General features: G+C 41.9%; 1 protein-coding gene across 2 annotated transcripts; it reads left to right on the forward strand.

Annotated features, from left to right (window-relative positions):
- The first annotated feature begins 1,214 nt into the window (after positions 1–1,214).
- nt5c3a (5'-nucleotidase, cytosolic IIIA) lies at positions 1,215–23,894 on the forward strand. 2 transcript variants are annotated; one of them, XM_085803052.1, is made up of 8 exons: positions 1,215–1,370; positions 16,701–16,799; positions 17,668–17,737; positions 17,825–17,957; positions 19,110–19,199; positions 19,312–19,474; positions 21,199–21,399; positions 23,455–23,894. In XM_085803052.1, exons 1-8 carry the CDS (start codon positions 1,233–1,235, stop codon positions 23,554–23,556), a joined length of 996 nt encoding a protein of 331 aa, XP_085659178.1. In that variant the 5' UTR covers positions 1,215–1,232; the 3' UTR covers positions 23,557–23,894. The 2 variants fall into 2 exon arrangements, with proteins under 2 accessions (XP_085659178.1, XP_085659179.1); XM_085803053.1 differs by lacking the exon at positions 1,215–1,370 and adding an exon at positions 14,050–14,087.
- The last annotated feature ends 1,487 nt before the right edge of the window (positions 23,895–25,381 follow it).

Here is a 25,381-nt window from a genome sequence, read left to right on the forward strand (position 1 = left end):
CACAGCTAATGTTCAGACATAATTACATTAATCAATCCCCAAAACACAAACTCTCATTGTGTTTTCTTTCCTAATTTATTTCAGATTCATTATGAATAGGTTCAGACTGCTGGATCTTCATGGACAGCCTACATTTTTTACACTTTGAATTATAGCCTATGATATAGTTATGGCTCTTTTTAAAGTGCAAAGACAACAGAGAACATGTTTTGTAAGCATTTTAACATTTGTTAATGTGGGGACTTGTTTTGGTGTTTCCTGTACGGACGTATTTGAATTTTGAGGTTAGAGTGCATTTATGACACAGGAAAAGCCTCTAAACATTTCTGTAACGTTAGTTTTCAAATAAAAAGACGGTCCTGACCAGCAACAAAGATAATGGTGAGTTTAATACGGTTTGCTATCTATTTTGGGACAATTTGTTAGCTTGATTGTTGGCCAACTGACAGATTTGCTAGCTCGCAACAACACATGAACGTGTTGTTGCTAGGTAACGTCCGTACTAGATGTCTAATTCGGGTTACGTTAGCGTAGAGGCAGAAAAAGATAAAAGACTGTCCAGTGTGATATGTATTTTCTAAATTTTTGCGGTTGTTTGAGATAATTCGATCTATTTTTAGGTATTATATAGTTTTGAGGTGTTTTATTTTATATTTTTAGACTTTTACGGAGTTACTACTCTGCACAGGGAGAGTAGTCACTCCGTACAAGTCTAAAAAATAATAAATAAAACACCCCTAAACTACATTACGTTAGTTTTAAAATAAAAAAGACGGCCCTGGCCAGCAACAAAGATAATGGTGAGTTTACTATCTATTTTTGGATAATTTGTTAGCTTGATTGTTGGCCTAAACTGACAGATTTGCTAGATCGTGGTTCATGTGTTGTTGCTAGGTAACGTCCGTAATTCAGGTTACGTTAACGTAGTAGCAGAAAAATATAAAAGACTGTCCAGTGTGATATGTATTTTCTAAATTTTATTACGTTTTTGCGGTTGTTTGAGATAATTTGATCTATTTTGAGGTATTATGTAGTTTTGGGGTGTGTTATTTATTTATTTATTACTTTTGGACTTGTACGGAGTGACTACTCTCTCTATGCATAGACGATCTTCGGCCGCGTCGGTGGTAGGCGGCCGTTGACAGACAGCAGGAGCGGGACTACTGACTCTCCGGGCGGCGGGCTACTAGCTGGTCGGTCGGTCGGTGGAGCAGCAGCAGCAGCGGAGCGTCATGGACAGGACGGCCGTGGTGAAGGTCGGCGCCGCGGCCAGTGCCAGCGTCTGCGCCCTGTTCGGCGGGGTGGTTCTGGCCCAGTACATCGTCGCCAAGAAGAAGCGGGCGGGCAAGAAAACGAGGATCATAGAGATGGTGAGTGAACACAACACGCTTCAGGAGGCTCGTCGTCAAGATAAGATACTAAAAAAGAAAAGAAAACAGGAAGTGGAGGGTTGAGGCCTTCAAAATAAAAGCATGGGCAGGGCGTGTTTTCGATTTTTCGTCTGCAGCCTTCACAATTTTGGCATAGAAATTCGGATAGGGATTATGTTTGATTATCTGACAGGGTTCCTACGCAAGTATGGAAAGTTTGAAAAATTTTAGAATTTGATTTTATACATTTCCAGGTCTGTAAAAGTATGGAAAATGGAAACTATTGTATGGAAATATATTTATTTTATTAATCTTATCTTGGTTTGGTCTTACTGTATCTGAAGTTATTTGGGTTAATTATTTTGTATCTAGCTACAATCTCCTGGAAGTTATTTGGTTGCATAATGGCAGACACATTCAGAATAATGAAAACAAATGATAAATTGTTTTCTATTTACTTAAATATCACAAATTATTAGATTTTTTTACCGAGAAGTCTGGAAATTAGGGTCTGGAAAAAGTCTGGAATTTGGACATTTCAAATGTGTAGGAACCCCGATCTGATTAATTTGTGTCTATGAATTCTCACAAATGTGAAACAGCTGCTTGCTCTGATCTCACAACCTAGCTACAAATGAAGAGTTCATTTGCAAAAGCAGGTAACTCCGTTTAAAAAAAGATATATATTTGAACATTTTTAATTATTATTTACACCAGGTGATATCAGTCAAACAAATCAAAGTTGAATGGCTTTGACCCAGGAGATGAGACGTACAAAAACAGATGTAACTCAAAAAAAAATAAAGCTTTATTGAAACCAACACTATGTAAAGAATAATTAAAAAGCATCAGCTAATTTTTTTCAAACTGGCATTTATCTGCTCTTGCAAATGAACCTTTTCGATTTATCAACTGTTATTCATGGCAAAGAAATACAACTTGCTGCCACCTTGACAACTACTTCTTTCATTAAGGCAACAGCAAAGCAGAAATGGTGATTCTGGGCAAGATATTGTAATAGACATGTACAGTTGTCTGGACTTAAACGTAAAAAAAAAGGAAAGTAACATAGCATATTCATTGTCGGATTATTCTATAGCCTAATTTGTTTTAGTCAACCCCAGTCAGTATTACCGACAGGGTTGCAACCACACATCTCTTACTCTTTTATTTTGAAAGTCTTGACGGGAAACAGGCGGCTGTGCTCTTGGTGTCTTGACGTTAATGGGACCAGCGTGATGTATGTACGCAGGCGCGGATGTTCCCTAAAAACGGCAGCTGCTTTTAGAGGTCACCAGGTAGAGACAGCCGTGCCCCCCCCCCCCAAAGACACAGACAGAGAGACAGAGTAGCAGCTTTTCCACATGAGGACAGGAAGTGTGATGCTCTGCAGCCCGGTCACAGCCCCGGAGAACAGCTTCCTCCTCTTCCTCCTCTTCTTCCTCCTCTTCCTACTGCTGCTGCTGCTGTTGTTGTTGTTGTCTGCTGCTGAACACTCACCATGTAGGTTATGCAAGCTGAAGCAGCACAAACACACACACACACAGTCCAGCTTTGTAACCAGTCTGACAGGAACCAGGCCGAGCGACCACCTGAGGCACAGACATGTAACACACACACTGCAAAAATGTCGCACGGCAGTGGTCAGTGTGTGTGTTTGTGTGTTTGTGTGAGAGGCCTGAGGGTCACTGTAGTAGTAGTATGTAAAGTTTTACAGTGAAAACAGGTTTGGTTAAACTTATTTACACATGGGTCGTAGTGGAGATGTTCAGACTTTACACTGTCCACAGTGTTTCCACATATATGCATGATTCATCTCTGAGCTATTTGACTCCACCTACACTTCATGTGTCTGCACACTGACACATTTGAGCACACAAAACACACCTGAGCTCCTTTATGCTCCCTTTATTCTGACTTTACACTGCAAAAACTCAAAATTTGTCTTATTTCTTGTCAAAATGTCTAATTTCTAGTCAAAACTAATCTCTTTCCACTTAAAATAAGACTCATCACCTAATAATTTACTTGTTTTCACATAGTTTTCACTTGTATCAAACAATTTTTCAATTGTAAGAAGTAAAAATCTGCCACCAGTGAAAGTAAGTTTTTTGTGCTTGTAATAAGAAAGAAAAACATGCTCCACTATCAGATTTTTCTACTTATTTCAAGTGAAAATAGACTTGAAATCAGTAAAAAGTGTCTAAAAACAAGCTACTTTTTAATGTGATGAGTCTTATTTTAAGTGTAATTTGATTAGTTTTGACTAGAAATTACATTTTGACTAGAAATAAGACAAATATTCTTGGTAAGATATTTGAGTTTTTGCAGTGTACAGTATTAATGTCCCCGGCTGCAGCCAAATGTTCAGACTTTATCTTTTTATTGCTTGTCATTTCCCTGCCAGGTAACCTGCTCTCATTGTCTCATTTGCAACAGTGTGAAGGTTGAAGCTGCTTTTTGTCTGGAAGTGTTTGATAGAAAACTACATCTGTCTGACTAAAGGAACTAATCCCATCTGCTTCTAGTCGCTCCCTTCTCAAATATGCTTCACATTCAACGTAAAATAAAAGGTCATTCTTCTTTATTGCACCTCTAGCAGTTGTGACACCGTTTATTCCGCTCCTTTGCATCATTACTGGATTTTTTAAACTGTCAAGTTTGTGAAACACGGGTTGAGAAATGAATCAAAGTAAAGTGGAGACGTCGTGAGCGGGAGACGATCAACTCTTCAGTCCTGTCTGATGTGATTCAGCTGCATTAAAGGGATAGTTCACCCAAAATTGAAATTTGAAGTTTCAGAGTCCTCCGTGGCTTCTCTGAGTTACAGGGGGTCTCGGCGTAGCAGTGCATGTGTCCATCCATATAACGGTTGCAAATGGATACCAACTGTCTTCGTAACAAAAAGACACACCAAAAAACATGCGAAATTGTCCTGAAAAAAATTAAATAAGTCTATTTTTCAAGCTTGTTTGTAGCCGAAGCTCCTCTTCCCGGTTCGTCCAAATTTGACGAATCGGGAAGAGGAGCTTCGAGAAGCTTCCGCTACAAAACAAGCTTGAAATATAGACTTATTTAATTTTTTTCGGGACAATTTCACATTTCGGGGCTTCAATAGAAGATGGACATTACATACGAGCAGCATGGAGGTATTTGGATGTTTTTTGGTGTGTCTTTTTGTTACAAAGACAGTTGGTATCCATTTGCAACCGTTATATGGACATGCACTGCTACGCCGAGACCCCCTGTAACTCAGAGAAGCCACGGAGGACTCTGAAACTAGTTAGACTTCAGCTTCCCCTCATTAATTTAGTTGCAGCCTTTAGTTTATTTTCAGGTGCTGCTGCTGTTACTTCCTGTTTGTGACACAGAAACAGTCAGAGCAACAAACCGGCCTCTGTTGCAGGAGCTGCTGCGACACCAGAGATGAGGCAGTTTGGTTGTTTCACAGCTTGACCTCTCAGCGTGAGAACTTGTGGCCATCTGCTTTCAATGATGCTGTGGAAGAATATCAAGAAGCAGCACAAATTTCCGTTCTAAAGCCCAAGAGACCTTAAAACCAAACAGCGGCAGCCGCAACTCCACGAGGCTTTTTATTTTCTGTCCTGGGGGGTGAAATTCCCCACCGTGTAACTCGTCGCCGTCCAGAAACCTTCATCTGTCATTTCAGAGATACTTGAGCATGACAGAAAAACAACAACACATTCTTCTCTACAAATTTCCCCAAAAACCACAGTGGTTTGTTTCTTTTACAGATCTACACAACTGCTCATTACCAGCACGGTCTGCTGTTTGTCTGCTGCTCACACTGCAGCTGCTCCTCAATACAGATATGCAGCTCTGGAAAAAAGAGATCACTTTTACAAACGTTTCTTTGGCACTATTGGAATTAAACATTGACATTATTCCACTAAAATTGATTTATAAACTACGACTAAGTTAAAATATTCATGTTGCGTTGTTTAGGAATGAATATGAACATGTTTTCTTTGCATTAAAGGGTCTGAAAACCCTTTTTTGTCATTTTGACTACCGTAGTTGTTATGTTCTGCCAAATAAATGCTCAAAATGACAAAATTTTTATTTAAATTTTGTGAGAAATGTTTAGTTTCGTTTAGTTTAGTTTAGATTAGCTTAGTTTATTTAGTTTATAACATGACAGCGTGCAGTGACATTAATTATTCAAAGGAATAAAAAGATGGCTGCTCCAGATTTAGCGAGAATGCTAATTTCCATCTTTAGTCCTTAGAATAAAACAAAAATGTTCATTTTACTTGAGCACATATGTATCTATAATAGTAAAACCAGAGAAACTCATCATTTTGAAATGGTCTCTTAATCTTTTCCAGAGCTGTATGTCAAAGACGAGCTCACAGGCAAAGGAGAGAAAAGTTTTAATGATATAAAACTGCAGAAAAGAAAGGCCAAATATCTCACACTCAAACATATGTTTGCAGTTTGATGCTTTGCATACTTGTTCTCCTCTTTGACAGACCGGCTGCTTTAAATAAACACCAGCTTCGCCTTATGAGTCATTTACTGGTCTCAGCTTCAGAGTTGAGTAAAACCACATTTTATTGATCTCATAAGTAGAACTGTACAGAAAAGTACCACCAAGTCTCCAACATGTTTTAATTTGTAAGAAAGCAGATTGATATTTTCCTCCAGAACGTGTTCTTTACTGTCGAGCCCAGCTGTGTCCTACAGTACACGACCTCTGGACTGTGACTATGATTAGACACTTACACTCTATAGATAAAACAGAGAATGATGCCCGTCTGACATGAATGTCATGAACTGAATCCTTACTGTGTCACAACCGTGTTAGTCACACAGCAGTTTCACACTGTCTGACTGACTCAACTTCACACTGCAGATTATTTCTGAGACAGTAATAACGGAACTGAAGGCCTTATAGTCTCAGTTCAGTTCAGTCCCATTTGTAAACCATGTCAATGTGAGGTCAATAAACCCGACAGTTCCCACGGTGATCAGCACGAGCTTGGGAAAAAAAAACTTCCTTAAACAAACACATGGATAAATCATCTTGATCTTTATTATATTCCAGTGTATTGATAGTTTTATTGCGCGTTGTTGTCGACAGTCAGAAATAAACCGTGTCCGTCACGTTTTCTTGAGGCCAGAATGAAGCTATAAATAAGATTACATTTAGCCTGAACCCTCTCACCTCCGCTCCAGACAGACAGACAGACAGACACCTGCTGGGCTCAGTCAGTCTGGTCCTGGTCCTGGTGTAGAAAAAACTCATTAAAGTGTTTGTTAATGATGACGACGTGAGAGAAACGTAACGGACACTTACTACAACTTCCTCAACTGAGAGTCACCAAAAACACAAGGCTTTGATTATAGTTGGAAATGTTGAGTACCCCAAAGTTTATGCGACTATGCTAATTTATGCTAATTATGTAAATTATGCTAATTGTCCAATATATATAAGTTAGCATCCGGCAGTTTCTGAATACTGGGGACCCATACTATATATTTCTAACATAAAACTTTGGGGTACTCAACATTTCCGGGTTGTCAATGGGGCCCTATGGGCTGGCAGGTGGACTGTAAACTAGAATTAGAGACCCCTGGATAAAGATGGAGGCTTTTTATTTACCTGTTGCCGTGGTGAATGGCAGCATCAGACCCCCATTGAGTTTCCTTTCATTTACTACACACTCAGGTCAGCTGTTCTTGAACCAAACCACCTCAGGTTTAGTCAACTCTGAGTTCAGGTTTAGGTTGTGGTTGATCTCATCTTGTTCTCGATGATCTTCTGATGACTATAGATGTGTGACATTCACTGTGTGTTGCAGCCTGAAGCTGGAGAAGTCAAATGTTTAGTAAATTTATTAAAAAGAAAGTGTATATTTGAGGTTCAGGACTTTGTTGTTGTTCTGTGGACGCGTACAGATGGTTGATCTTTTTGTCTTCAGACGTTTTCTGACGTGTCCCAGCAGGTGAAACAAAGGGAGCAGCTGCTCTACTCGGTATAATGGATGTTATCAGTGACATGTTTTTGTCTGCTTGTGCTTTCACAAACTCCGGTGACTTCATGCTCTGAAGTAAAGGAGTCTGCTGGGGTGTGTTTCACCCCTTTGACCACTGAAGGGCAGCACAGAGCTGAACACCTGAACTAGAGTCACTATCAGAAGCTACAGACACAATGTGAAGCTCTAATCTTTACAGGTCATGGGAAGAAACAAAGTGTTGTTCTTTTCTGATAAAAGCCGATTATAGAACTTGATGCTGAAAGCCAAACGGACTGTGGAGACGACTGCAAACCTGACGGCAGTGATGATGACTCATATGTGACGTGCAGCTTGGTCTTGGTTTATCTGTGGTTCGGTAGACATTATGGTCTGATCAGATCAGAGGGTGGTTGCACACACTGGTAGATTATCGGGGACAGAAAGTTTTAGTTTTATTGAACTGGTGCTGATGGATTTTAAGTCAGCAGGGACATTAGAGGTCATGATGTATTAGAGGTAAATGAGGGAGAGAGATGGTGGTCCTGGTTCTCCTCTGAGGGGTCGGTAGTTACGACTCCCAGCTCCTACTGCTTGAGTATCGACAATCAAAACACAGAGCAAACACACTAAACTCCTAATTTGCGTCACTTGTAAGTCATTTTGGCCAAAAAGTCACTGTCAAATAAACAGATAGGAATAATTTTGGACGGTGAAGATGTTTCCTCTGGAGGCCGTGCTGCTTTATCAGCACTGACAGATGGCCGACACTTGGACGTCCTCGCAAAAAACACTTCCTATGTCGCCCATTAGTAACACTTCACAACAACTCACAGAAGCTGCTACACATTAATATTTGATTAAGTATATGGATGTCTCATTGTAGTGGTGTTAGACAACAAAATGTAGAACAAGAAGTCAAATGAAATATTGTCTGTTTTTGTAATCACAGGATTTTGTGAGAGTCAGTGGATCGGTCAGTAGTGTGTGAGCATGTCTTTAGTCAGTGATCACAGTGAAAGTGATGTGTCAAATGTATTTCCAAGGAAATAAAAAAAAAGTTTGGAAGAGTTTGAAGGCTGAACTCAGGCGGGTCGACTTCCTCCAGAGGCCCTCGCTGCTTTATCAGCAGCAGCAGATGGTTGACGCTGCCACTGCCACTGCCACTGCCACTGCCACTCACAGCAGCTCAGCTCAGCCCAGTGTGAGTGTTAGTGTGAGTGGGGCTGTAGGAAGCTGATGAAAGACCTCAGGCCTGTTGTTACATCATGCTCCCAAGCCTTTAAGCAGCTGCTGTGGTAGCAGGAAGTGATGGAGTAACACAGGATGTAATAATAATGTATTAGCATTAGTTTAGGCAAGCATGACATTGGAAAATCACCATAGCCTATTGCCATTACATTGGCAGATATTCAATTGGATTGCAGGGGTTAAAGTAAAGGGACCTGTTTGCTTGGTATAAAAATAACATTGTCAATTTCATCTCCCTAGCAACACTACCAGTCAAAAGTTTGGACACACCTGTTTCTTCTTTATTTTCGTTACTTTCTACATTGTAGATTCAAATTGAAGATATCAAAACTATGAAGGAACACAAATGGAGTTGTGTAGTAAACCAAACAGTGTTAAAGCAGAATATGTTTTATAACTTTTCGAAGTAGCCACCTTTTGCTTCGATGCCAGCTTTTACACACTCCAACATTCGGTCATCACCACCATCAATGGTTTTCCAACAGACTTGAAGGAGTTCCCAGAGGAGCTGAGCTGTTGTTGGCTGTTTTGCCTTCACTCTGCGGTCCAACTCATCCCAAACCATCTCAGTTGGGTTTAGGTCAGATGACAGATAACTCTTTTGTTTCAATTAACGCTTTTGTTTAATCATTGTTTTCATATCTTTAGTATGAATCTACAATATAGAAAGTAATGAAAATCAAGAAAGACCATTGAATGAGAAGGTGTGTCCAAACTTTTGACTGGTTTGAACTTTTTGAACTCCACTGTGAGCCGCAGCGTCAGTCCAGCGTCATACTCGTAGCAACACTCATTCATCTTTGAGGTTGAGTCTACAAATGGACATCATGTGACTGACAGTCAACTCAAGGGTTGGGCGTTAGCACTCAACGGACTTCTGCACTTTGTCCATGTCAACCTTTGACCTGAGCAGGCCTAGGCTGGGCCACCGGAGCTTGGACCTATCAGTAACCTTTGTCCAGACTAGTGCAGAGCAGATCAGGTGGGATTTCAGAGGAATGCTTGGGTGGGATTTCCAAATAATCCTTGGAGAAGGTTGACAAGCAGATGTGACAGCTGTTAGAAAACTCCGAGGTGCTGATAACGGTTATTTAATCGGTAGCCGACTAAGCTTTTCTTCAACTTCAGTTTCACTCCTTCCGCCAAACAACCTTTCATCCTTCATCCCTTTTAGTTTTATAATCTGTCCTTTTGTCATGGTTTTTTCATTGTCAAAGCAACGCCTCCTCTACAGCAGCAATAATTAAACCATTGTGTCTGATGTGACATGTGATAACGCCGATTCGTTGAGTGGGGACTTGGTTGCACCTTTGCGTTCATGTGACAGATTAGTATGTTGTTGTAAAGAAAGTTTTCTTCTGGCTCACGTGTGGAGGTTAAAGGTGACGTGTGTCGGCAGCGTGTTGAACTAGAGAATTACTGCCTGATGGATTTAGGAAAGAGAGCAGAAGATGAAGGAGTGAACGGTAGTGGGTAGTTCATGTTGACCTGATTGCAAACTCATGATTTCTGCAGATTCCTCAGCTGCTCCATGTTCGACTGACTGCCAATCTCTCCACTTCCACCACATCCCTGAGCTGCTCTGCTAGACTCAGGTCTGGAGCCTTTGTCCTGCTGTAAGTAGAGAAGATGGTCCGTCCAACTGAGTCCATAAAGAGAAGCACATGGTCAGCAACAATACTCAGATAGACTGTGGTATTCAGACCAGGATTGATCGGTGTTTAGGGGTGAAGTAAGGGGTGAGTCCCTAACGCCATTACACCACCTTCACCTCCAACCTGGACTGTTGACACAAAGCCGGTTGGGTCTATAGATTCATGTTATTGATACCAAACTCTGACCCGACCTGATCAGCAGAAACCTGCATCCATCCCAGTGGTTTTATTGAAAGGCCACATAGTAGTTTTCCATTTGCCCTGTTTTATTTTGAAGGGTTGATCAATAAGAAGATCTAAAAAACCGTCTTACTGTGCGTTCACACCAAAAGCTTCCAAAGCGTCAAAACGCCGCAAGTCAATTCATTTTCAATGAGAGCCCGGCGTCACTGAGCGACCAAAGCGTCAGTTGAGCTTTGGTTAACTTTAGGGTAACTAGCTATGACGCGGTTTGGCAGCAACCATGGCAACCTGTCAGAATACAGATGTCCTTTGGCTGCCTTTTTTTTCTTTCTTTTTTTTGTATTTCGGTTCCCCAATGACCAGCGCGATCGAACTTTGACGTCAGTCACGTGACGAGCGACCAAAGCGGCTGAAAATATTTGCCGTTTTGGGAGCTGGCTTGTCTGAAGCCCACCCTCGAGCGTTTTTGACGCTTTGGAAGCTTTTGGTGTGAACGCACAGTTAGTGTAGTTTTCCATCTCCTCTCTCAGCTTCTCTCTGGAGCTCTAGTAACAATAGGCCGGTATCAGCCAATCAGAAGAGAGGAGGCTCTGACTGTTTTCTGGTCTATCCAATTAAAATAACGCAGACTTCATGTAAAACCTCCAGGAAAACCCAATCCTGCAAGTGTTGGATGGTGGGACCAAGGTAGTGACTGCTTAGTTGTGACATCACAAAGTGACAGGAAGTCCTGACGGCTGTTTTTAAAGGCTCAGTTTCTGAATACAGGCTGTGTGCATTTCTCTGTGGACTGAGGCTTTGATACTTTCACAGTGTTAATATAGAACCTAGAGCTGCTTTATAATCACACTACACATGGACATCTACCTTTATACTGTATGGAGCTTTAACACAAACATCTACCTTTATACTGTATGGAGCTTTAACACAAACATCTACCTTTATACTGTATGGAGCTTTAATACTCAATGTACCCAATTTGTTGGGTACAAAAGCTACAGAAATCAATGATCTCCCTGGAGGTAAATCACACCGCTCTGATCCTAATTACACTGAGGTGTTATTATTTCTTTTCTTTTTTTTTTTAACATGGGGAGGGAGTGGGACATTGCTGTACATTATGTACCAGCTAATCACTGGTGTTTTGCACGAGAGCAGCTCATGTTCAAGTTAATCAAAAACAAACTGTCAGCACCCAGCTGATATTCCTCCGAGCGTTGTGATATTTTAAGTCTCTCCAGCTGATCAGCGGCAAAGAAACAAACTAAAACAACCAAAGCTTCGCTCTGTTTTTGTTGGTTGGCAGTTCAGTCTACCCTCTCGTTTTATTACACTGTAGAATTAACGGTGCCAAATACTTTTCCTCGACATGAGATGCTTGCGGCGCTTTCACCTGTCAGATGCAAAAATTTAAAATGATTTGTGAACGGGACCGAAGCCAAGTGGGTCGGCGGGTGAGAAGGCTCGCACGGCATCGCACCGGAGCAGATAGAGTGAAAAAACAACACTGGGAGCTGTGTGTCTGCAGCTGGGACTCACAGCAGCGTTATTGTGGTTTGACCTAGTTTTTGGGGAGTCGTGGTATGCGAGGCGGTCGTGGGGGGGGAAACGATGGGGAGCTACTCAGGTTCCTGTCTCCGCTTTCTTCCAGCAGTCCAGAGCCTCGTCCTCCCTCAGTCCGCTGTGAAAGCCAAAGCCTCGTTCAGCATAAAAACTAAAACCCAGGACAAAGTATCAGTGTTGCAGTTGCACCAAGGATCAAATGTTGCACAAATACTGTAGCTGTCTTTGTTCTCCGATTGATTGATCAGTCGAACGAACGCTGCCTACATCCAGACGAACATCCATCACGTCCTTTATTTACTTTATTATGATTAATTAACATTTTACCTGTGATAATGTTCATTTATCATGAGTAATTATGATGTTAAAAGTGAAAACATCTCCTGTTCTGGTGATGAATGTAGTTTTTATTGGTTTATATGAGTTAATGTTGTAGGTTTTGTTGACATTCGCATCTGTTGGCCTCAGGATGATACGGTTACATGCTGTCGTTCCAACATCCCACCACTCCGACATACCGCTATTCCGACATGCGAACGTCCCACCTTTCTGACAAGGATTTAATATAAGGAAATGTGCCGTTACTCAACAGGTGACTCCCTTCTTTAAGACATGATAGAGAAATACCCACACAGCAGAGCGCAGACAGGGACTAGTCTGCCTGTCTAGCCTCTCCCTGCTCTTTTTACTAAACTTAAACAACTCCTTTCTTCATTGCCTAAACCCAACCAGTGCAAAATCTTTTGGGGGAAAAAAATACGCTATTACTGTGCGTTCACACCAAAAGCTTCCAAAGTGTCAACAACGCTCGAGGGTGGGCTCGTCGCTCGTCACGTTACTGACATCAAAGTTCGATCGCGCTGGTCATTGGGGAGCCGAAGGACGTCTCTATTCTGACAGGTTGCTGCCAGTTGCTGCCGAACCGCGTCATAGCTAATTACCCTAGAGTTAAATATGGCTCAACTTCTCGTTTGGTGACGCTTTGGTCGGCCGGGCTCTCATTGAAAATGAATTGACTTCTGGCATTTTGACGCTTTGGAAGCTTTCGGTGTGAACGCACAGTTAAAGGAATCGTCGGAAAGGCAGGATGTTTAAAAAAAGAAAAAAAAAATACCATCATTCCGACCATAGGAGGCAAAAATTGTCGGAATGACGGGACGTTTGATAGAAAATTAAGTGTTGCCATTTAGACTATTAGAGGCCAATGTCGGACTGGTGGGATGTCGGAATGGTGGTTGCCCCCCCTACTCTATTATGATTTATTAACATTTTACCTGTGATAATGTTCATTTATCATCATTAATTATAAGGTTAAAAGTTAAAACGTCTCTTGTTCTGGTGATGAATGTAGTTTTTATTGGTTTATATGAGTGAATGTTGTAGGTTTTCTTGACATTTACATCTGTTGGCCTCAGGATGATACATACACAACCTGATCAACCTGAATATTGAATGTGTGGACGTGTTTGGACGTGTTTAGACATAACTGGAAAAATGTAAAGGTGCTTCAGTTTCTCTCTGTATGTGTGTGTGTCACCAAAATATTGACATCATGTGTCAAGGGTGTGTGTGTGTGTCATTCGTGTAACTGACCATTGTAAGACCGAGTGGCCTGACGCTCAGATTGAACCTTGACCCTCGTGACCTTACATGCGGCGTTAAGCTATTTACTGTGTGTGTGTGTGTTTGTTTGGAGGGGGAGGGGCGTTGTGTGTCAAAATGTGTGTGCTCAGCAGTCGTAGCACTGGAGCGAACCACACACACACACACACACACACACACACCTCTGATTGTAAAGGCTCCTTTTTCAAGCGTGAATCACAAATGTCACTTTTTCTCTCCGACCCCCAACCCTAACCCTATTTATACACAACTCTGTGTGTGTGTGTTGACATGGGTCAGCGTATATGTGTGTATGTATCTGTGTGTGTGTGTGTGTGTGTGTGTGTTGTGGCCTCTCTATACAGTGGGAGGGGTCACAGTCTAATCTCTGCCCCTCCCTGGCTGCTGCTGTAGATATATAAGCCCTGAGCAGCCTCACAATCTTTTCCTTCATTTCTTGCGTTCGCTGAGACAACACACCCAAGGTAAGAAAGTGTGTGTGTGTGTGTGTGTGTATGTACATTTTTCTGTGTGTGTGTGTGTGTGTGTGTGTGTGACTGTTTAAGCTCCAGGCTGTTCCCAGTTCAGCTTTTAAAACACTCAGCTCTTCTTCTCCTCTGGCATCAGGATGCTTTGACCTTTGACATTTGTGTATTTGCAGCTTTGTTATGTTGATAATCCATCAATTTATTGGCTTTTTTTTTGTTTTGTTAACTCCAAACCGTTAAGAAGGAGAAGATCACCTGTCCAGTGGCCTTGGTAACTAACTGCGTTGTGTTATTGTTCGGTCGTCGTGCGTCCAGGTGGTCGGACTCCAGGTTTGGATTTCACTGTCGTCAGGGGAAACGCACGCTTTTAACCCCTGCAGCTCTTTTCATACCTGGTGCTCGTTACCTGGCTGCGTCCCTTTTGTGTCTCTGTAAATGCACGGTATGTTGAAATAGGTCATCCATTGAAAAGCTGCTGTTTTAAACAACTGTGAGGTCATAAAGTCACTCCTCCTCCTCATCCTCCTCCTCTTCCTCCTCCTTTTCCTCTATTTTTGTTTTTTTTTGCACACAAATATAAAGTGCAGCAGGTTGTTGTTGTTTTGCAGACTGAGGTCACTCTGTGTGTTTGTATGTAAGAGGGTTTATTATGATGATGATGACGATAATAAAAGAACTGGGTTTATTTTTAGTTTGTGTTCTTGGTGTCATGTTTCTGTAGCATCAGAGCTGGTTATATAACCCCAAGGGGGGGTGGTGGTGTGAGGGTTATAGTTAACTCACTTGTTTGCTTTTCGTCAGCACAGTATATACACATCCACTATATGCAGAGTGTTGCATCAGACATAGCTTTTCTATTTCTAGATCTGCACATATTTGGAGGAGATAAACAGCATTATTATAAAAGAAAAAGTAGTACATTACAGGTCAGTATTATATTAAGCCTGTGTTGAGTTTATCTTCTTATCCATGTTGGCCCATAATAACCATTGGCACCATGTCGCCGACAGCTACCAAGCCTCATAACACACAAAGTGTAACACAAGTGGTATGTAGGGATGTCACGATTACTTGCTTTCACAATTAATCGCGGTATTAAACGCCACAATTTATTTATTGCAAAGATTCCTAAATACTGTCACTTTCCAAAAAAAAGATTATGTCGGAACCATCTTGACAAATGTGCGCCAAAGTAAAGGTAAATGCACAGATACTGGTCCATTTACCTAATGTAACATTGAATTGGTAGAAATTTAAAAGTTTGCGTGTCAGTAATAAAAACTGTAAAAAAAAAACAACTATTAAAATTAACAAACATTTGGTAAAGATGACAATTAATTCCCCTGGGGAATATAATTGGTTCTTTATTAATAGATACTTAAAATATTTTGTGTAAATAATTAATGTAATTATTTAGACTATAATTGATTTTACACATAGGCTACATAGTTTTGGGAAATTAATTAATGCATAATAATCGTGATAATCGTAATACCGTGGTTATTTCTCTGACAATAATCGTACCAAGAAAATCTGTAATCGTGAAATCCCTAGTGGTATGTAACACTAATTTACACTCAGTCACTCCCTGAGGTGACATTTGGTTGTTGCAGGTATTTGCAGCAGTTTGTCGTCCAGGTGTGGCTCACACAGCTAAACATACACAACCCTCCTCCTCCTCCTCCTCCTCGTCCCCCAACAACAAGCCCTGATTAGTTAGCATTGATCAAACAGTGTTTTACCTCGCTCTCACCATCAGCTCGAACCTTTAAAAAACAAAAAAACAAACAGATCCGGGCAGTCAGTGTCTGTTTCTTGTGTCTGAGATGAAGCTACAGGACGAGGCTGAAGGCTGAAGTTCACCTCGTCTCTGCTGCTGCTGCTGCTGCTGCTGGACGGCACCTCGTCTGTTTGTGTGTCGGTTCTGCTCGTTACACAACACCGACACATTCCAGACATCAGCTGCTCTGTGACCCTGAAACCCACTCCAGGAGGAGGAGGGGGGTGGAGGGTGGTGGGTGGTGGGTGGGTGTGTCCTGTCCGCAGCAGGGAACCGTGTGTTTGAATGCACCGTAGGCTGCAGCGAACAAGAGTTTGACAATTAAACTGAATTCAGGACAGAACATGTCATCATTTATTATTTTATTTAACCAGGTAAAACTCTTTGAGATTTAAAAACCTCTTTTACAAGAGAGACCTGGCTAAGGAAGCAGTGCGCAAAACAACACCACATAGAATTATACAAACGGTATACACATTTACAAATTACAAATTACAGAAGGCAAGCACAAGAGTCAATGGATCTTCGTTCTCGATTGTTTAGGACTGATCATCTGCATCATCTGCACACACACATCAAATTCAACTATTTTCTTCTCAACACATAAACTCTTTGTCTTTATCACCGTCCTCCTTCTCCTGCATTTCATACCAGGACTCCAAAAGCTGGTCACCCTCAGGGTCCAGGAGCTGTAGTTAGACCTGAAGTCCCTCAGGAAGCTCTAGAAGCATCTTCTCAGGAGGTCAAAGGTCATTCGTGCTGTCAAACAGTTGTCCTGTTTGCCAAGTCTAACCTGATCTCTCTGTCTTTGGTTCTCTCTCTCCCTCCAGATGCCTCAGTTTGAGAAGACGACGGTGCACATGAGAGACCCTGAGAGGGTGGAGCAGATCATATGTGGCCTCATCAAAGGAGGAGCTTCCAAACTACAGGTAGAGACATCCAAGTGTTGATGATGACGCTCCATCGATAAACGTGTTGGTGAAATGGCGCCATCTGGTGTTAAGTAGCTGGAAAATAACTTTCAGATCACATTTCATCTCAAACATTTACAGCTGGTTGGCAGTTTCTAGAAACTGTTGCTGAATCTCTTGCTTGGTGTGTTCAGACTTGTTAAGGTCCTGGTTCATGTATTTCTTGGGTTGCGTTGACCATTGGCAACAGAACACCTACACTAGTGTGGGTGATGGGCAAGTCTTACCTCCGTATGATGTATATACGTCTCTTAACCTTCGGGAAAGTAAGCAGACAAGGTTTACAAATTAACAGAAAGACATGAAAATGTCTAGTCCATTTTCGGCATTTTCGACATTCAAATTTTCTGGTAAACTTTGCTTTCAGTTCTTATTATTTTCTAGAAGACAACGCAACAAGTATTTTCTTTTGATTTGACCACTAAATGCCTATTAAGTTGACTGACATTGAAATATAGCAGGCTATAACAGTAGCCAAGGTTGACTGTTGGTTTAATTCCATCCAGCCAGTCAATTCTGCATCCTTTACCTACTGGCGTCTGGTTTACCAAGGTTTTTCACCCTAAAATGAAAAGTTCTGTCCAGGTGGAGGTGGGATTTTTAATTTCTGCTGTAGTTTATCTGATGTCACTCTAGCCCGATGAAAGGCACAACAAAACATTTACTTGATCTGGATTCTACCAGGTGTTACCTTCCCATAGATTGTGCCTCTTAGGCCCTACAGTTGTTGAGCTATTACTGATTTACCTTATTGGGCGTTTCAGGTGGAAATTGTCCAGAATAGCAGTTGGTTAAACAAAACAAAATGTTCTTGACTCTGTTTCAGATCATCACAGACTTCGACATGACGTTAAGCAAGTTCGCCATCAACGGCAAACGCTGTCCGACGTGTCACAGTACGTGTTTATTTCTTTTAGGAAGAGTCTAATAAATTCCTAACATGTTGTTCTGTCCTGACTGAAACCTTCTTTACTCTGCCTCAGACATCATTGATAACTGTAAGCTGGTGACGGAGGACTGCAGGCAGAAGCTGCTGCAGCTGAAGAACACCTACTACCCCATCGAGATCGACCCCAACCTCACCATGGAGGAGAAGTACCCGTTCATGGTGGAGTGGTGAGTCGCACGCGCCGAAAACCACTCGGGTCAAACTTTACTTAAAGCCCCAGTGTGTAACTTTTTATTAGCAAAAATCAAATATTGCTTTTATAAATACGTATTTCACTGAAGTGGAATCACACCCGCATACAAATGAAAGCTTTCTGGTACCTTAGAATGAGTTGTTACAAGTCGTTACAAATAGATAAGTGGGCGACGCACCGAACCGAGGCGGCCATGTTGCATCGCCATTTTTTTACGTTCAGTGGCAGTGTGACCGTAGGTAACCACGGAAACCCAGCGGAGCTGTCGGCTTGGCCTGTTAAAACTGTCACCACTGTGTAGTGTGAGGAAGGACGGAGGCACTGGTGTTGCATTCAGGTGCAGTCAGGCAGACGGCCGTCGGCAAACCAACCGGATGTCATTTTACTCCACCAGAGAAAGACGGTAAAACAATACGACATCACCATGACAACATATTGTCACGCCTGTATTGTTTTGCCTCATGCTGGCCGACCACTTGTTTACATAGACGCTTGTTTATCCTGTTACATGCAGCGTCTGTTGTCTGTTTGACGTCTGCCTGATTTCACGTGAATGCAACATCAAGAATACGTTCAGATATACAACCGCACCGCTAGATGGGGGGAATTCCTACATATTATACCTTTTAAGTGTCTTGTATAAAGAGTTGTTGACTTGTGATTCAATTCAATTCAATTCAATTCAATTTATTTGAGGTGGGACAGTGCATGTTCATGAACGAAGCATAAAATCGTAAACAAGCCGGATTTTAGCCCCAGGCTAATTTCCATCCGTTGTCCCATACATAGATGTTCCCTAGTACAAATACAGTAACAATAAATAAAAACAAAAGCATGTTGTAAAATAGCAGCATTCAGTTTACAGTACAGTAGAATAATAATACAGATTCAGTACAGTAATATGACAGTAGTACAAAAGTGCAACCGTGTCTCGGGCAAGGGATAAAGACAAGTGCTTACAATCATCAAAGTGCTTAGAAAGTCCTGGTAGTAATATCTAGTAGAAGCTATGTTACAATGATAGGCCTAAATATATAGATTGATCACTTGCACTGCTATAAATGACTAGAAGGTATATAATAATATAAGTAACAATAGTAACATGTGTTGGTTCGGTTGTTTGCAGGTATTTTAAGTCGCACTCGCTGCTGGTGGAGCAGAGGATAGAGAAAGACAAACTTCCGGAGGTGGTGAGGGAGTCTGACGCTGCACTCAGGTACCGTTGGAGGGGACAGGGTGACGGACGGACAGCAGAGTGACGGACAAACCGACTCCTCTGTGACCGACCTGTGTGTGTTTTTGTTTGTGTGTGTGTGTTTGTCTTTCAGGGAAGGCTACGAGCAGTTCTTCGACCGGCTGCAGCAGCACAGCGTACCCGTCTTCATCTTCTCCGCCGGCCTGGGCGACGTCCTGGAGGAGATCATCCACCAGGCCGGCGTCTACCACCCCAACGTCAAGGTCGTCTCCAACTTCATGGACTTCGACGACAATGTGAGTTGTATTATATAATAAAAAACGTATATTAGTCCAGTAATTTTAAGACAAAAAAGGGGTCAACGTTGAACAAATTGCAACAGAAGCAAACTCAACTGATTTTGTATCCTCAACATGTCCTGAGTGAGGGAAAAAAAAGCCCAGAAGAATCCCATCAGGGGAAAGTTTAGAGAAAGACCCAAATATAGCCCATTCATACGCCTATTAATTATTTTTCTCACCTGAATAGGGTAACATTTTTAACCTTTAGATATCTCCATGAAAATTACTGAGTTGATTACTGAGTTGATTACTTACATTAAGACATTAACTCATTCCAATTCTCATGTTGGTACCACCACAGCACCTTTATATATACATGTGCCGTCAAAACGGTGGAATTTATGCAAATTTATGCAAATCTGCTCATGTTAACTCATTGAGTGCCAACCATGTAATTTCTCGTTTTTCGTTCCCATGCGTTGAGTGCCAAAAACGAAATTTTTCGTTTTTTGCTTTTTTTTTAAATTATGAAAATAGACACTTTAATACACATTATATGTAAATTTGGGGACTCTACGACGAGGAGAACTGAAATAGATGACGATCAAAGTCACATGACAGCTCATGATCTGGAAGTTTTTATCATAACTCAGCTTCTGCAAACGGAGTTCTGCATGCAGATGCAGCAGCTGCGCCGCAGCTGCTCTGCTCTCACCCGCGAGGCTGCAGCAGCTGGGAGCTGAACCAGGAAGCTCTCAGCCGACAGTCCCGCCCGGTCTTCATCTGGAGCAACACCGTGTCCTCCCCAAAGTCCTCCCGCGGTAAAATCTGATGGTCTCTGGGTCAAAGCAGACCGGCACCACCGACCCGTACCACAGACGGACCGCGACCACCGGCGGGACCGGTGTTCGCGAGCCGCTGTGGCCGGCAGAGCCTCACGTTCCGCGGCGAGAGGCTGTGACACGGCACGGTGCGTCTGTGTTATTGTTGTTTAGTGGCGCCCCCCCCGCCCCCGATGGTGGTTTTGTGAATAGAACAACAATTGTTGTGTATATTTATCTTATACGAGCCCTTTGATCCAGAAATGCGAGTGTGAGAAGAGCGACAGGCACAAACAGCGCACCTTTCATAAAAGACGCTCTATCTCCTTTTCTAGAAAAAAAGGAGGGATTTTGGTGAAACCCAGCCATGTTTAGCTTGACTTTTCTCAGGAACGGAGGCACGTAGAAACAAACGGTTTGTGGCCATTTGAAGGATAAAGTTAAACCTTTCAAATGAGCCACAGTATGTGTTGGTGGCAATAATATAGAATACACTATGGCTCTAAAATAAAAAGTCAAATATGGTCTAATTTGCCGGTACACTTGACTAAAACTTTGGAAAGGAGCGCGGCACTCAATGAGTTAACAAAGAATTTCAAAAAACTTGTAATACATTTTTTGTTTGTCTTAATGTAAGTAATCAACTCAGTCATTTTCATGGAGATATCTAAAGTTTAAAATGTTTACCCTATTTAGGTGAGAAAAATAATTGATAGGCGTATGAATGGGCTATATTTGGGTCTTTTTCGAAACTTTCCCTTAATGGGATTCTTCTGGGCTTTTTTTCCCTCACTCAGGACATGTTGAGGATACAAAATCAGTTGAGTTTGCTTCTGTTGCAATTTGTTCAACCTTTCTTCATAAAATGATTGGACTATATCTCCCTGCTGACTGTCTGGGTTCTTCTTGACCTGGTAGGGGGTCCTGAGGGGCTTCAAGGGCGAGCTGATCCACGTGTACAACAAACGCGAGAGCGCCCTGCGGAACACCGAGTACTTCAAGCAGCAGAAGGAATACTCCAACATCATCCTCATGGGCGACTCCCTGGGCGACCTCAGCATGGCCGACGGCGCCTCCAGCGTGGAGAACATCCTCAAGATCGGCTTCCTCAACGACAAGGTACCACAACAACAACAACACAACCACCAGGGATCCTCAAACAGATTAGACCAGGGGTTCTCAACTAGTCTCACTCTGGGACCCACATTTTCCCATGGTCATTAAGTTGCAACCCACTTTTATAGAATTCAAACCAAGAAGTTTTTTTAAAGCCTTTAAAAACTCATTTTGCTCTTTATTGAGCAACTGGGGAGGACCATGACAACTGCATGTACGGAAGTGAATAAAAAAATATCAAACTGCACAAAATGGAGACCAGCAAAATTATATATTTGACTTCTAATGCATCTCTGCATTCAGAGCATGTTCACAAAAGTGAATAAATATCAAATTGCACAAAATAAAGACCCACAAAACAAAACAAGGTATTTTCACTGCATTCAGGCCACATTAATAAGAAACTGATATCTTTGCATTCAGAGCAAATAATAAGAAACTGAGGAGGACCCTTACAACTGCATGTGTTCACGTGACCCGTGCCTTTCAAAATAAGTTATTTTTCAAAATAAAAGACATGTCCAACATCAGATGTGCATTAAATATTATTTACTCTTTTGACCAGCTGTCCGCAACCCATCCAGAACGGGTCCACGACCCACTTTTGGCATCTTTGAACACTGAGTTTACCCACAACACCCTCAACCAGACATTCAAGTCGGTTCAGGACAGGTACAGCAGAGTTTATTGGAGGTTGTTGAGACGCCTCCATCAAGGTTTCCTGTAGTTTCCCAGCTGCTGATCAGTGTTCAACGCTCCTACACCTTGTTGTTATCGCACATTTTCTTTGTTTCACAGCCAATTCCAGTTTAGAGTCCGACTCCTGACTGGATCCTTAGATATTAGGTCTCTGCATGTGTTCTTGATGGTTTTGGCTTGTTTTCAGACAAACGGAGAAGCTGCATCCAATTGCAAAATGAACATCTACACTGCTTTTTTCCCCCCTGCTTCGTCTCTATGGTAACGGTTGCGGTTGGTCAATCTGAGACTCCTGTACTGGGCTGAGTCTCAGTTAGAAGCCGGGTCTATTTCTATTTTCTGCAAGTTCCTGCGAATGTAGAAAAACCTCTGAAAGCCGACAATCGCCCGTTTGAGCTGTTTCTAAGCTGCTTCATTTGCAACGGGCCTGAACATTTAAGGAATAGTTCACCAAAAAATGAAATTCAGTCATTATTGACTCACCCTCATGCTCATGAATACTCTGGAGTAGTTTTTTATTCCTCAATGTGCATCTGGAGACCCGGGAGGCCGGTTCGTAGTCCAACGAAAACTTTATATGAGAGTCAATAGCGCCCGACACAAAAAGGTCCATAAAACTACACAAAAACCTTGTAATCTTCCTCCATACTGCTCGTCCACTGAAATCCAAGTGTCCTGAATGGATATAGTCCAGAGTTTACTCGAATTTTGCCTGGGGCGTGCTCTCATGTTCGCACGATTTGTGAACGTGAGAGCGCGACCCAGGCAAATTAAATACAGGACTGTATTGAATTTGCCTGGTGTCCCTTCAGGGCACTTGGATTGCAGTGGATGAGCAGTGTGGAGGAATATTAAATGGTTTTTGTGTAATTTTATGGACGTTTTTGTGTCGGGCCCTATTACTCTCATAGAAAGTTTTCATTTTGGACTACAAACCGGCCTCCCAGGTCTCCAGATGCACTTTGAGGAATAAAAAGCTACTCCGGAGTATTCAACAGCATGAGGGTGAGTCACTAATGACTGAATTTCATTTTTTCCTTTAAAACATGACCCGGTCCTACCCGGTCCAACCAGGTCTGACCTGCGGGTGTTGAAGCTTGGACCCTATGCGGTCGGACTCGTGAGCGTTAATTCTCGGCCCGGACATGTCCCAAAAAAAAGGAAGCCCGTGGCCCGACCCAACCCGAGTTATTTGCATATGTGTGGGATGTGTTAAGAGTCAATTTCTCCCAACAATCGGCTTGGAAAATGGTCGGGCCAACGATCGTAAATGTTAAACCTGTTCAGTACCGGTACTCCTGTTCTTCGGTACTTTGGTACAGTCTCTGCTCACGCTCTCCTCTCTCCTCTCCTCTGCAGGTGGAAGAGTCGCTGGACAAATACATGGACTCTTACGACATCGTCCTGGTGAGGGACGAGACTCTGGAAGTGCCCAACGCCATCCTCCAGAAGGTTCTATAACTCCACCTCCCCCCTCAGTTCACCCACCTACCCACCTACCTCCCCCTCCTCACCCAGTCTCTGACCTGAGGCCTTCACCACCGACCTAAACCTGATTCTGCGGTCCAGACTGGTCACTATTTACTCTTTGGATCCCACCAGAGTCGTCGTTGGACCCCCCCTACCCACTTGTCTCCTCCCTCTTTGCCCTATAAAAGCCTTTTAAAAGACTTTTTTCATCTCCTGAATGAACTATTTTAAAAAGTCTACACAGCAGCATTAGCCTGTCTCTAGTGTTTTTTGTCCGTTCTCTATCTCAGTCCATCGTATTATTCAAGATAAACCAAAAGTGAGTTATTTTTTTGAAAAAAAAAACACAAAACCTTCACTCCATCTTTATAATTTGCACATTATTTTTGTTGCTATTTGTTCTTCTTGATAGTTATTTTTTAATATGGTAATGTTTATGTACCATGAACCAAGTCCACACAGATGGAGCCATCCCAGCATGCCTGTCATCTCAGTTTCGTTATATGATGTCGTGGTTAACAGCTCAAATTTAAATCCCCAATTAAAATTAAAATGAAAATGAAAATGTACAGCTCGGTGACGGCAGTGTTTTCGCTTTGAGAGAGAGAGAGAAAGAGGATTCAGACCATGAGAGACGGCAGACTTTAAACTCTGTGTACGACTTGAATCAGATCTGCTGAGCACATGTGACAGGAAATGTTGATTTGTGGGCGTAAGGAACATGTTCTTGCACAGAAAAGCAACGTTTACATGAGCTTTTTGGGTGCTCATTTGTTGTCATATCAGAAGAAGCTCTTTATTCTATTGTTAAAACTTTTTTTTTTGTAAGCAAATGCCATTTTTCTTTTTGTTAAATGTGCGAGCCCTCTTCTGCATAGCTGACCCCCGCCCCCCACACTGTCAAATGTCCTCAATGCCGGTGTTGAAGGTTTGAAAAGGCATCAAGTTAAGCTAAAAAACCCCAACCTCTAGTGGTCGATAGGAGGAACTGCAACAGTGCGGCGGAGAAGAAAAAAAAAAGGGGGGAAAAAAGCCCCTTGAACCAAAGCAACAGGCTGATTCCTGCAGTTTCTCCTGTTAATGTGAAGTGCTCAGTGATAAAAGTATAAAAATATATTGTCTGTGGCAAAGTGCAAATAACCCACGACCTATTTAATTTGATCAACCTTTTCATCCTGTGGTAAAAAAAAAAAGAAGAAATGAGCACTACCTCTAAAAATATTCATCTGTTTTTGGATAGTTTGTTTTTTTGGAGGTGGGAAGTTGTCTCATTTTGTTCTGTTGAATGTTCTCATGGACTTTGTATGTGTTTTTTTTTTTCTAAATGTGCTGCTATCACCTGCATGTTGCCTTTTCTTATTGTTAAGTTTATGTCAAAGAGATGGTACACTAAATTAACAAAAAAATATATATATATACACATATATATATATATTATCAAAAAAATGGGGAATAATGTCATACTGTATATGTGGGCATCATATAGAAATGTATATTGTTTCACGGCATTTGGAGATACAGACCGGTGTGTTGTATTTTTATAAGCAGATGGCCTTCTCTTGTCTTTGATGGTGTGGACTGAAACTGCAATAAAATGTCTTTTTGTGAGCCACGACTGGACACAGACTGGACACATGTGGACTAAAAAAACAGCTCTGGACACTCTGGGGGGGGCTGGTCCTGTTTTAAAGGAGCAGTGCACCGTTTTACAGCCTGTATTGTAGAGTTTACAGTACAGGTGCATCTCAATAAATAAGAATATCATGGAAAAGTTTATTATTTATGTCAGCAATTCAATTCAAAAAGTGAAACTAAT

Source organism: Trachurus japonicus, chromosome 16, assembly GCF_045865225.1.
Source record: "Trachurus japonicus isolate A0001 chromosome 16, Traja_1.0".
Taxonomy (NCBI): Eukaryota; Metazoa; Chordata; class Actinopteri; order Carangiformes; family Carangidae; genus Trachurus; species Trachurus japonicus.